At 52.6% G+C, this 12,271-nt stretch overlaps 1 protein-coding gene across 4 annotated transcripts in view; it reads right to left on the bottom strand.

Annotated features, from left to right (window-relative positions):
- Nucleotides 1–396: 396 nt before the first annotated feature.
- Nucleotides 397–12,271, bottom strand: part of RBPMS (RNA binding protein, mRNA processing factor) — a 165,868-nt gene continuing 153,993 nt past the window's right edge. The window contains exon 7 of one of the 4 annotated variants that reach the window (XM_069484954.1): nucleotides 397–1,912. In XM_069484954.1, coding sequence (XP_069341055.1) covers nucleotides 1,777–1,912 — 136 coding nt within the window. In that variant the 3' untranslated portion in view covers nucleotides 397–1,776. Of the gene's footprint in view, nucleotides 1,913–7,611; nucleotides 7,717–12,271 lie in introns of those variants that run through there. The other 3 variants (XM_069484956.1, XM_069484955.1, XM_069484958.1) reach the window with 3 other exon arrangements.

The raw sequence follows: 12,271 nt of genomic DNA, 5'->3' as shown, positions 1-12,271 counted from the left end.
GGGCAGCTGAGTGTAGTAAAAGGCATTTCAAAACGGTGTGTGATCGAGGTTCATACATGATGTCGATAAATAAAATGGGGTGTGAGTGTCCCTTGAGACTCCCCTGCCTCTGGTGCCAGTGGTGGTCAGAAGTGGCTGCAGCGGTGCCCTTGTACAGGGTACTCCTGGCTCTCCCACCCCTGCGTCTGTTCCTCCTCCTCTTTGGGCCGTAGCTCAGTCGAGCCTCAAAGTGGCAGAGAGACCTGTCCACAGAGTGGGATTGGGTTGATCTTGCAAAAAAGAATTAGCCAAGCAGTGGTGTGACAGCTGGAATAAGCACTTTATTTTTTAAAAATAACAATAGAAAAGTACCTTTAAACAGTTTATAAAAGCATAATAGACCGTATGGAAGTTGCGTACAGGAGCCTCCTCAGGGGCCAGGCGGCGCTGAGGGCCCACGTGGGGCCTTTCCTTGAGTGCCGCGGTGGCTGGATCACGAGGGGCTGAGCCGCTAGCTGCCCTCTTCTCTCCGATGTAGGGTAACAGAGCGCTCCTCATGGCTGGCCTTGGTGGTTTTTGTTTTTTGTGGTGACCTTTAAAAGCTGCTTGACATCTTTATTTCTAACGGAAAATAATTAAACAAACACCCAAACCAACTATATAATCGTTAAAACACTGAAGTTTTCAACACAAGGTGAGCAGACTAAGAAAGATTGTGATCATGTTCAGCTGTATCAGGATTTGAAATTCTCAGGTCCGTATAATTTTATACATGGCTCTTGTACAGGGGCAGAGGTTGAACACTCAGACTGTGGAGCTGTGTCACCTTGATGCTGACTTTGGCTATGAAGCAGTCTGGAGGAAAGCTGAACGATACTCATTGCAAATGCCCGCTGGTTCCCAGCATCTCTTCCTCTGCTGTAGTAGGTGAGTCACAGTGGGCACCCAGCATTGGGGTGTGTTAAATGGTCCGTTGGGCCTGGTGCTGCCAAGACCTGGGAACCCCAGTTCAGCTGATGTGTTGCAAAATCACTTGAGAGATACGAGCTGCCCACCGCAGCCAAGTGGGTTGGGCGAAGCCGGTCCCCAGAGAGGCAGGGCTGGTGTCCCAAGTCCAGGTCTTCCTGTACCCGGGAGGCTGCCTGCCTTCCCCTGGGTGACCGGGGACGGCGTACAGAAGGCGAGTTACGCAGCAGGTGGTTACACACACACAGGAGCGTGCTCTTAGAAAAGAGGAACACAACACTGTAAAAACTAACACTTGGTACACAGTTTGTACAGCCACACCAGGAACTGCCGGGGCTCTCTGAGGGCACGCTCTTGTCAGCAATTTTTACCAACGCAAGGTTTCTTTGCCCAGTTGTGAATAAGCCATTAAGGTAGAAGCTCCTGGAGGATTCTGATTGTCTTGCAGGGCTGTCCTACTAGAACTGGGACTTACAGACCTAGTAACTTGTTCCTAACATCTAACACCACGTTTCTAGTTCACCCCAGACTGCAGCCAGGGAAACAGGTTTCTATACATTCACAATACAATTCTGATGATATTTAGAAACATGCCTCAAACATGCAGCTTATTTTAGAGAAAAAAATAGATATTTTTAATTACAAGCATTCAAAAGTCAAGCACAGAAACTGTGATCCAACCCAGTGTGAGATCATCCATCCTGATATACTTAAATGTTTGCTATAAAAATACTTACTTTCTTAGTTTTAATTGACTTTTTAGGTTTCGTTTGAAAATATCTCCAAACTGTACAGAAATGTTTATCAGACCATGCATTCACAAATAACAGACTATTTCTTACAATTATACAGTGTAAAAGAGTAAAACATTTTTATTATATTTTTGTTTCTTCGAGAAAAACAGATGTGTGATAGAGGCTGTGGCAAAGTCTTGAAGGGCTCAAAACTGGGCAGGGTTTTTTCAAGCCTGAAATGGAAAGAAAACACGTTAGGAGAGCAGGTCTGAGCCACGTGCAGTAAGTGCTTCTGCCCGGCGGCCTTCTGCAGATGCTGCTAGAAAGGAAAATTAATGGCTCAGACGATAGTGGGTATGTGATACACAAACATTTACTGACCACTGATAACTTTTTCTTGGTGTGTGGTCTCACCTTAACAGAAACTTTTTTTTTTTGAGACAGAGTCTCACTCTGTTGCCCAGGCTAGCATGAGTGCTGTGGCGTTAGCCAAGCTCACAGCAACCTCAAACTCCTGGGCTCAAGGGATCCTCCTGCCTCAGCCTCCCGAGTAGCTGGGACTACAGGCATGCGCCACCATGCCCGGCTAGTTTTTTCTATATATATATTTAGCTGTCTATATAATTTCTTTGTATTTTTAGTAGAGATGGGGTCTCGCTCTTGCTCAGGCTGGTCTCGAACTCCTGAGCTCAAACGATCCGCCCACCTCGGCCTCCCAGAGTGCTAGGATTACAGGCGTGAGCCACCGCGCCCGGCCAACAGAAACTTTTCAAGCTCTATTGTGCTTGGATTTACTTAATAGGAAAGGTTTTACAGCGCATCCTTTACATCAATTATGTCACTAACAGACTCACATAATTGAGCTTGTGCAAAAGGTGTACGTAGATCGGCATATAGAATTTTGCACAGGGAAATGCTTATCTGTCTGTAGGAAGACACTAGAAACAAAACACCATTGCTGAGTCTGCCTTGGAACAGTTAGCTAGGTTGTTAACTGCTAAACACACATTTTCCCAAATACGTCCTGATGTAGTTGAAGACTCAAACAGCAGCTTAGTGGACCAGCAGCAAGTATTCCTGTACAAACCCACCCTGCATAGCGCTGGCTGCATCTGAACTACGACCCGATGTTTCTTTTCTTAGTAGTTTCCGGAGGACAGTCCACAGTGGTGGAAATGCTGGGGGCCTGCACCCCGAGAGCCAGCACGGTGACCACGGGCCCAGGGCTCCTGAAGTCCCCGGGCGGCACTTGGCAGGGCAGAGATCTGGACTCCCAGAACCGGAGCTGTGATGTCTCTCAGGTTGTTAAGTATTAGGCCGTGCTCATCAATTTAATGATGCTTACTGCAGAGAGAGGTCCAAGGAGAGCACTTTGCTGGGGACATGCTCCCACAATGCTAGCTCTGTGAGGCACTGACCCCCGTCTTCACTCTCCCAGAATTCTCTGAACCAGGAGGGTCTGTCTCCCAGGGGTGAACAGGGGCAAAGCTCCGGCAGCAGAATCTCCTTTCCTGACTCCTCTGGGGGTGACGCTGCCCCCCCCCCCCCCACATGCTCAACGAACCAGACAGGGTCTACTTCTATCCCATCTCTGGCACAGGGCCAGCAGAAGGAACCCCTCTTGGAAGTACCCATGGCTCTGCCACACCCTGGTTTCCACCCAGAAGTGGGGGCAGCCCTGAGCACACACCAGTGGGGGGGCATGGCTGCCCTGCAGGCGGCTTACAGGGCGAGGCTGCACCTTGGGGACGGGAGCAGCTCAAGTTCCCTGCCGAGTCCCGACTGCTCAGGCTGACTCACATCCTCACTGCTGCCTGATCTGTTGCCCTTTAACTGCCCAAGGAGCCCCTCCGGGACCCTGGGTCTCAAAATCGCTGTAGTGTGAAGAGGCAGCGACCGCCACCCCCCACCCTCATCACTGTCAACAGCGGGGAAAACCAGCCTATAGACAGGGACACCAGGCCAATTTCCTTCCTACGCCCGTCCCACACGCCAGCAGCCCGAGCTGCGTGTCGATTCCAGGAAACTCTTTATGAGGAACAACAGTCACTCTTCGGCTGTTACTTGGGAACAATTCACAGGGACGGCCACTGGGCCTCGCCAGGCAAAAGCTGCGGGGGGCCATCTTGGGAGAGCAGCTGGGGCCAGATGTGGGGACCCAGCCGCAAGAACAATGACCTGACACCAAAAAAAAAAAAACAGTGCAGGCCCAGGGACGCCGGGCAGCTCTGGACGGGTGGGGTCCCTGCAGTCCTCAGCCCACAGCACTGGCTGGGGGCGACCTGGGGACTGTACGTCCACTGTCCTTGACCATCGTCAGCAAACGCACACTGGTGGCCCTGCCCTCTGCGAGCTCCAGAGCTCATTCCTGGACATCCCTCCCCTCCCCTCCGGCTTTCCACACTCTGATGAGACCTCAACGGCAACATTGCTGAGCTCTTGCCACCTCCTGGCCTTGTCAGTCTCTGTCCCCACACCGGTCCCTTACTGCGACTCCACCCAGCCCTGCTCTCAGGGCAGCTGCTACTCCCACACTGTCACCACCTGGGGTCCCCTCCTCCTATGTGCTTCTGCCTTGAATCTGCATCCACTGTGCTTCCAGGCAGCCCGAGAACAAGGATTCCCAAACCCCCTGCACATCTCCGGTCTCTCCAATGCCCCCAAATCCCCAGCACATCCTGCAAGGCCCTCACCAACCTGGGCACAGTCCATTTCGGCACAAGCAGGCCGTGCATGTTCTCACTTCCTCTCCTCCCTGTTCAGATCCTGGATCCCCCTCAGCACACATAGACCCCGCTGTTTTGCAAAACTCACCATTCCAATCCCGTCAGCCCCCAGGGCTCCAACTCTGAACCACCAAGAGGTCTCACTGTCAGGCCGCTTCTGTGGCTTTTGCAGGGATTAATGTGGATCATCATGTCCCTCTCTGTCTCCTTCCTCAGTCCCACACCAGTCTCCTGCCCGTGCCAGAAGTGCAGTCCTGACACCTGGGGCACAGGGCTGAGCCTCAGCTCCCAGTGCTGCTAATGCCTGGCACGAGACCCCCACTGGGTGGCTTCTGCAGGAAGTGATGCCTCCTGGGGAGTAGGATGGTGCCTCCCTCCAGCCTCTGGGGCAACAACCGTCCTGACTGCGTCATACTCTCTCCCCCTCCCTCCCGGCACCCCTGAGCAGGAAGAAAGGCGTACGGGGCTGGTGAGAAAGGCTCATCTTCTCAAGTGCAAAGGAACACGGGCAGGAGTAGGGACAGGGCTGCAGCTTCCCGAGCCTCCGTCACTGTGCCACGGAAGTGTTAACCCGCACATGGGAAAAGAATGTATCCACATGGCCATAGATGTTCCCAGACGGAACAGAAGGTCAAAATGTGGCTATTTCGGTCCCTGTAAACAAGGAAGAGGTTTAGCTAGGAACGGAGTTCAAACCTTGGAATGTATTCGCAAGGACATTTTACACAGAACCCAAAGACATCCGGGAACACAAAGCAGCACGGGGGTGGGGGGAGATCAGTCCCCCTCACAGAGCCTTCCCTGGAAGGGGGTCGACTGCAACATGCACGTGCCAAGGTCTCCTCCCAGGTAAGCTGGAACCCTCCAGTTTGAAGACACTAGAGAACATCTGAGAGCTTCAAGAATCTTAAAAAATTCTGAAACATCTCATTTCACTTCTCTTTGATGGAGAAGATCAGTATGTGGCACTTGGGGACAGTTACTGATGGGTGTGTGGGGTGACCATGCCCAGAGGCCTGGGGGCAGCTGCTGTCCCCTTACCCAACGTTCCCACTGCGCCAGGTCAGAGTCTCTGTCCGGGTGCCGTGTGAGCGGCGGCTCCCAGCGCTGCAGAACATCCCCCAGGCTCCCCACGTGCACTCGACCTGTTCCGGATGACGCCTTCCCGAGAGTTTCTCCCGCACTGATTCAGTGTTACCAAAAGTCACATAAAGAACATTCTCCTCCATCCAATTGCAAGTCAACATGGGACACTGTACGACCTAAGAGAGGTTTAGTTTTCATCTTACGTCTGTCAGCTTGATTTAAAACCATTATGTTAACTGATACTCATTTGTAATAAAAAGACATTTAAAAAAAACCTGTCATTTGAAAAGTTCACAGTCTCTAGAGCCTCAAGGGGAACAGTTTTCTGCAGTTCGTAACTCCACTCTGCTCTAGACACCGACCCCGGGCTGACGACCCCAGCTCCCCCAGCCCTGGGGCGCACAGAGAAGCCCCTCACAGCGCAGGCCTGTCTCTGCCCTTGGAGGGTAGGTCATATAAGCAGCGTCATGTGACCTCCTTCAGACTTGTTCCTGGAACCCACAGGTGGCCCCGAGAAACAGTTAACAGGGTTAGTGCTGCAAACAGCCGCTCCTCCCCTCACGTCACCGGCTGTCCCCTCTTCCTGGGCCCGTCTGCAACCTGACCCTTAGCTGCCCCGGCCCCTGTCCCTGTTCCCCACCAACCTCTTTCCTGCCCGGCTCACTAGGCCCTTGTGTCGTCTGTCACGTCACCTCCTGCTACTGCTGCTCTGACTGTGCCCACGTGCCTTGAATTATTGACAATGCCTTGAAAAAATCCTTCTGTGTAACTTGCTTCCAAAAAATCACAGGCGTGGCTTTTCATTGGTCTTTAAATTTCTCTCGAAGATTTTACAAAACAAAATTCTGTCTTTTAAAAAAGTTTTCCTGAGTGATCGTACCAGTAAGGATGCCGTGGGCATTACTATTAAGAACCACGACAAAAGGAAAATATAAAACCTTAGAAGGCTGTAGAACTAGGGGGACAATTACCAGCTGCCATTGGTGATGGGGAAAAATGTCACCTGTTGGTAAATTTGCGAGAAACGAGGTCAGCGGAACAGATGGGGCAGGTGGCGGTTGGGCTGCAGGGCACAGCACCTACCCGGCCTGTGCTCCCCGGCAGGACACGACCGAAGCCCCCAAAATGTGATGACCTCCGTGGCCAGAACTGTTTGGAATCTTGCCTTCCGCTCTGACTCATCGTTTTCCCAGGCCCCTCACAGGGCTGCCACCGGCCCGCCCCTGGCGTTCCTGCCGTTCTCAGCCAGGCTTTCCAGGGACACCCGGAAGCCCACACATGTGGTGTCTGGCAGGCAAGTCACCTCTGCGAATGCTGTGATTTTTTTTTTTTTTTTTTTTAAAGACTACACATACTGCCCGAAGCCCAGTGAGCAGGGACAGCTGATACCGACTGGACAGACAGATCGCCAACACCCCTGCCTACCAGGACAGCCCCGCAGTAGAGGAATTCACCGAGACTTCTATACGATTCTATCATGCCCAGGGGCAATTATCGTATTTCTGAAGATGCTCAAAAAATGTCCCTAAGCCATCAAGAAAGGGCTTACAATTGGATTAATGAGATAGGGGGAATACATTACATTTCAAGTAGATTTCCAACAAAATGGGTAATTTCCAAAAAGGCTTACAGGCTCCATGGGAAGTGTTTCATTTCAGTGAAATTCCCTTTGGTGGAATTTGTCGTGAGCCTAACAAAATAAGCAGCTGCTAATGGCGCCAGCCCTACCCAAGACGGTCGAGGTGAGGACCAAATACTGCGGGTGACGTGCTTTAAACCTCAGCAGTTATCATCACTATGCAATATATACATAGAACAGAATTTAACTTGTACTCCCTAAATCTATTAAAATGTTTTAAAAAGGAAAAAACACAAACGAACAAAACGTATCCGTTGCTATCCCCAGACGACCTGTGCTAAGGAGACCGTGGATAACAAAGACCACTGTTCAGAACCACCCCGAGAGGTGCCAGCACCCGATCACGGGGCTCAGCCCAGAGGCCTGCAGTGTCACGGGATGCAGGTGTGACACTCCTGACCACACTGACCGACAGTGTCATGCCCCACCCAGGACGAGTTGCCCCTCCGGACGGCTTGTTCAGTCCTGACTTTGCAACTCACCGGCACGCTCCAGTTTTGCAGAACAGCTGGAGAGCAGGAGCCACCATTGAAGATTGCATTAATACCCACAAGACAGATTGCAGCCGCCATCACACACCTGGGACCTGGGATGGAGAAAGACATCGCCCATTAATGGTGCACAGTAGCCTCCAGCCCCGGCTGGCCTCCTGCTGGGGCTGCCCGTTCTGAGGGCAGAGAGCCGACGGTGCAAAAGACAAGGCCACCCAAGGCCTCTGCTGCTGAGCTGAGCACAAGCCGCCACTTCGGAACGATCTTGCGTTAGTGGCATAAAAAGCTCTCAGCCAGGGAAATGAACTTAGGACTTGGTGGCAAGTGAGAGGCGGCTCTCAGGGGCCAGGGAGGAAGGACATTCTGGGAGAAGCACGCTGTGGGACATCTTCACCAAGGGGCAGTCACGCCTGTGGCAGGGGCAGCAGGAGGCTGCCTGGCCCAGCAAGCGGCGACTGCAAACGTGTTCCCACGGCCACATCCCCAGGACTGTGGCCTTACACCCTGAGGACCGTCCAAGAACCCTGCCAAGGTAGGGCACGGGACCTGAGCCCCCCAAACAGAGAAAGATCTAGAAACATAGCAAGCTCTGGGAGCTGCCTTAGACCACAACAAGAACTGTGGTCCACCCACGGCCACGGGAGCCCTGTGGTACCACACGCACCGGTGACTCAACTTTGCCCCCAGCACCTCCCGGGAAACAAAAACGGAAAGCAAACACATTTGTAAACATATCCTGCTACTCCCTAGGGTCTGGGAATTTTCAAATACGAAGGTACCAACACCCAGCTAATAATCCATTTGTAATGTCTGTCCTGCGGGCACGGCTGCCTCTGAGCCAGCCGGTTTTTACCAGAATTCCTGGTACCAAGGAAGGAAGCCCAGCGCTGTGCACGTGGAGGCCAATGGCCCTAGTTCCTGCTACCATTTCTAGAGTTTTCCTTCTTGCAGATGGAGGCTGTCTCTAGCATGCAGGGCTTCGTGACCAGGAGTGCATAACGCGCTGCTGCCAACCGTCGAGTTCCCCGGAAACAAGTCACTCGTTCAGTGGGCACAGGAGGCTGCTGTCCCTTCCGAGCGAGATCCAGGCCCCTCCAGGCTGGCCCTGACCCGAATCAGCAAGGACAGCGACTGCCCCGCGCTGAAACCGCCTCCGGGACCACGGCTGAGCCTGGAGGAAAGACCACCTTCCCGGGATCTCTCTCTGCTCGGAATAGAGGGAGAACATGTTTTCCCCAGAATTTCACTGTGATAAAGACATTACAGATGAGTAGAGAGGATTCTAGTGTCCTAGTAAAAGTTATCTGAGGATAAGAAAATGAAGATTCATCTTTGCAAATGAAACCTATCAGCTCACGTGACTTCTCCCGGCCCTCGCTGCAGAGGGAGGCTGGGGGCAGCACCTGCGGCAGGGGCCCTAGGGTGCCCCCAGGGCTGCAGCGCCAGGCTGCACTTTTAGGGAGGGGGGTGCTCGTTTAGGACACCTGTCATTTAAAAAGTGACACTGGCTCCTCTTGGCCTCGGCTTAAGCTAACCACCATGACTCGCACTGATTAACAGCGGTGGGACCTGCACGCTCACCGCGTGTCGCCAGGAGCACAACGGTTTATCCCAGGCTGCTCTTTGCACAACTGTTCTGGCTGATGATCAACAACTGCGACCTCAGCAACAGCCGTCTGCACACCGGGGCTCGCCTACGTGGGCAGTGAGAACGCACGAAGCAGACGCTGTTCTGCAGACCCCATGAGACGACCACCCAGAGAACAAATTCCAAACTTCATGCTTCCGAGTTTCCACGTTCTGCCAAGTGGAGAGATGCTAGATGGGAGGGTTGGGGCAGAGGCTCCTGGAGGTGGCCTTGACCTAGAACTGCTCTCAGGAGCTGTGGAGCAACTAGACTCGATGTCCTGGTCGTCGTGTGTGGCCACCCTCTTTGAACTTCTTCCAGGGACCCGTCAGGTGCAGATGCACGTGCTCACAATTTCTATCTGTGGTCCTGGTCCCTGGCCAGGGAAATTTCATGAGTTCTTAAAGAAGAACACCTCCCACGCCACCCCAACTCCCGTTCTTCCCTTTTACAGAAAGTCTAACTGTATCTGGATATACCACGAGGAAAGCTGTCTGGCTCTCGTTACCTGTAAGGAGCGACAACTCACTCTCGCTCTCTTGTTCTCAGTATGTTTGGGAAGCTGATCATTTTACTCATCTTTATGTATTCGGGGATCCTCTGCCACATGCTGACCGTTAGCAAAAGGCCAGTGACAGGGAGATTCAGCCCGACCGACTGAACATCAACCACCAGCTAAGATGCTGAGCAAATGGAAACCCCAGTGGCGTCTTCCTCTGACTGCCACGCCCTGGTGGCTCTACTCGTGCCGCCGATGACAGCGAGCACACACGCTACTCCGCAGCTTTGCCCACCGCAGGCTGATCTGGGAGCATCGTGGGCAGTGACTGTCCTTTCTCTTTCAGGACGTGTCCACAATGCCCTCCCCTTAGAACTGAAGTCCCTTGTGGGCATACGCCTGGGGTTTTTTTTCGCCCCCCCCCTTTGTTTTTTTTATATCTAGCAAACTAAACAATAAAGCACTTATTTACATTTCTGGTCTGGTCCCTGATTTCTCTTCAGCACTAAGAAGTCAAAGCGATAAGTTAAAAATCCTCAAAGGCCCTCGGGGACAGCAGGCCCGGGCTGCTCGGTTTGGGAGGACGGCGCCCGGTGCTCCGCCCACGTCAGAAGCGACAGCCAGTCTGCACGCGGGTCGTTAGCCTGACGGCAGACGTCACCCTGCCTCTTACCTCCCGTGCTGGTGCCGTCTCCCCACGCAGGGAGGGGACTGATGAGCAGGGAGAGAAAGCCCGGCCGCGGGAGGCAGGAGCACTGTGGGCGGCACCTGCCTTGCACGCGGCCTTTGTGCTCTGGATGTTCACATTAGCTCATCGCACCACCGTTTCCAACTCTAATTTACATTTCCTTACGATGACGTAGCCGGGATTATTAGCTGTCTGGGAAAGGACTCGGTCCAAGGGACTGGAAGGAGCTGGAATCGTGGATCCGCAGCGAGCCAGTCCCACTTTGGATGGGGTGGCAGACCGGACCCCCAGCATGGCAGGGGCGGGCACTGTCACCACTCTCCTTCCCAGCCCCCCCCCCCCCCCGCCTCCAGACCCGAGTCTGGCTCGTGGCCCACGATTAGCTCAGAACGAATGATTCACCCACAGGAGACGTTACACGTTTTCATTCAGCCCGTACAGGGTTTATAGTCGCGCTTCCAAAGGGAGCAATTGTCAGCCCTTCTGTGGTAGCTCGTGCTGCCCCCAGGGCTCTGGCCGATGGTCTGCGCAGAGTGACGATTTCAAAACCGTCGGGGGAGCTGACGCGAGCAAAGCCCAGGATCTTTTTCTCTGGAACTCACGTGATGCTTAATCGCTGATATCTGCTCTTTGGCCTACATAATTTTAAAAAATAAAAAAGGCCTTCCTTGGGGCCTGTACCAACATCCTTACCAACTGAAACTGCCAAACTGCAGGTCTGTCACCGGGCTTGACGCTCCTACCGAGCGCGTGACACGGCCCAGAGCAGCGACTCGACAGGCCCCTGCGGGGCTGCCGCCTCCCCTGCCCCTTCCGGTCCCTCTTCTCCCTCCACAGGCTGCGACGCTTGTGTTTAGGTGGCCTGCGAGGTTTCGTGCTCAGTGACCTCTCTGGCGACGTCATTAGCACTCTCAGCTTTGGCCGAATGCCAGGTCTGCGTTTCAAGCCATGAACCTTTCACGGGCCTCCACGTTTCCAGTTTTGTCATCCTAGACACCTCGGGGACACCCTGCCAGCCTCTGAAAACCGAGAGGTGAACGCGTGGCCATGGAAAAGACAGGTGCGCACAGCAGGGGCCTCCTGGAGTCGCAGGGCAGTGCTGGACCAATGTCACCAGGGTGATGGAGGAGTCTAAATGATTAAGGCTTTGGGATCTGTAGTGTAACTTTCAAAATTAATTCTGGGAGCCGGGCGTAGTGGCTCACGCCTATAATCCTAGCACTCTGGGAGGCTGAGGCAAATCAGGAGTTCAAGACCAGCTTGAGCAACACCGAGACCCTGTCTCTACTAAAAATAGAAAATATTAGCCAAGTGTGGTGGTGCACACCTGGAGTCCCAGCTACTCGGGAGGCTGAGGCAGGAGGATTGTTTGAGTCCACAAGTTTGAGGGTGCAGTGAGCTATGATGATGCCCACTGCACTCTAGCTGAGGTGACAGAGTGAGACTCTATCTCAGAAAAAAAATTTTCATTATGAGTATATGAATATGGGACATGGGCTTACGAAACCCTGGACTTACACCCTAAAACATATCTCAAAGCTTAAAAATAGTATTTTTGGGGAGGGGGGGGCAAAAAGAGTCTTCCCTAAAAAGCAAACTTTTAGATTTCACACAAAAGTGAAATATTTTAAAAGAACACTTTTATCTATCATGAATTTCTAACTTTATTCTCCTAAGGATATTTAAAATGCAACTGCCATTTCCTAACGCTATCATTTCATTTAAAAAGGTTCCCGAACACAAACACACACACATAATTTCAGAATAAGGGACAAACACAAATAGCTGTAAGAATGTACTATATCGTTTTTCTGTATCATTACCGATGAATGAGAA

This window comes from Eulemur rufifrons, chromosome 12, assembly GCF_041146395.1.
Source record: "Eulemur rufifrons isolate Redbay chromosome 12, OSU_ERuf_1, whole genome shotgun sequence".
NCBI classification, from domain to species: Eukaryota; Metazoa; Chordata; class Mammalia; order Primates; family Lemuridae; genus Eulemur; species Eulemur rufifrons.
The sequence above is the reverse complement of the archived record's forward strand: the minus strand, read 5'-3'. Positions and strand labels throughout refer to the sequence as shown.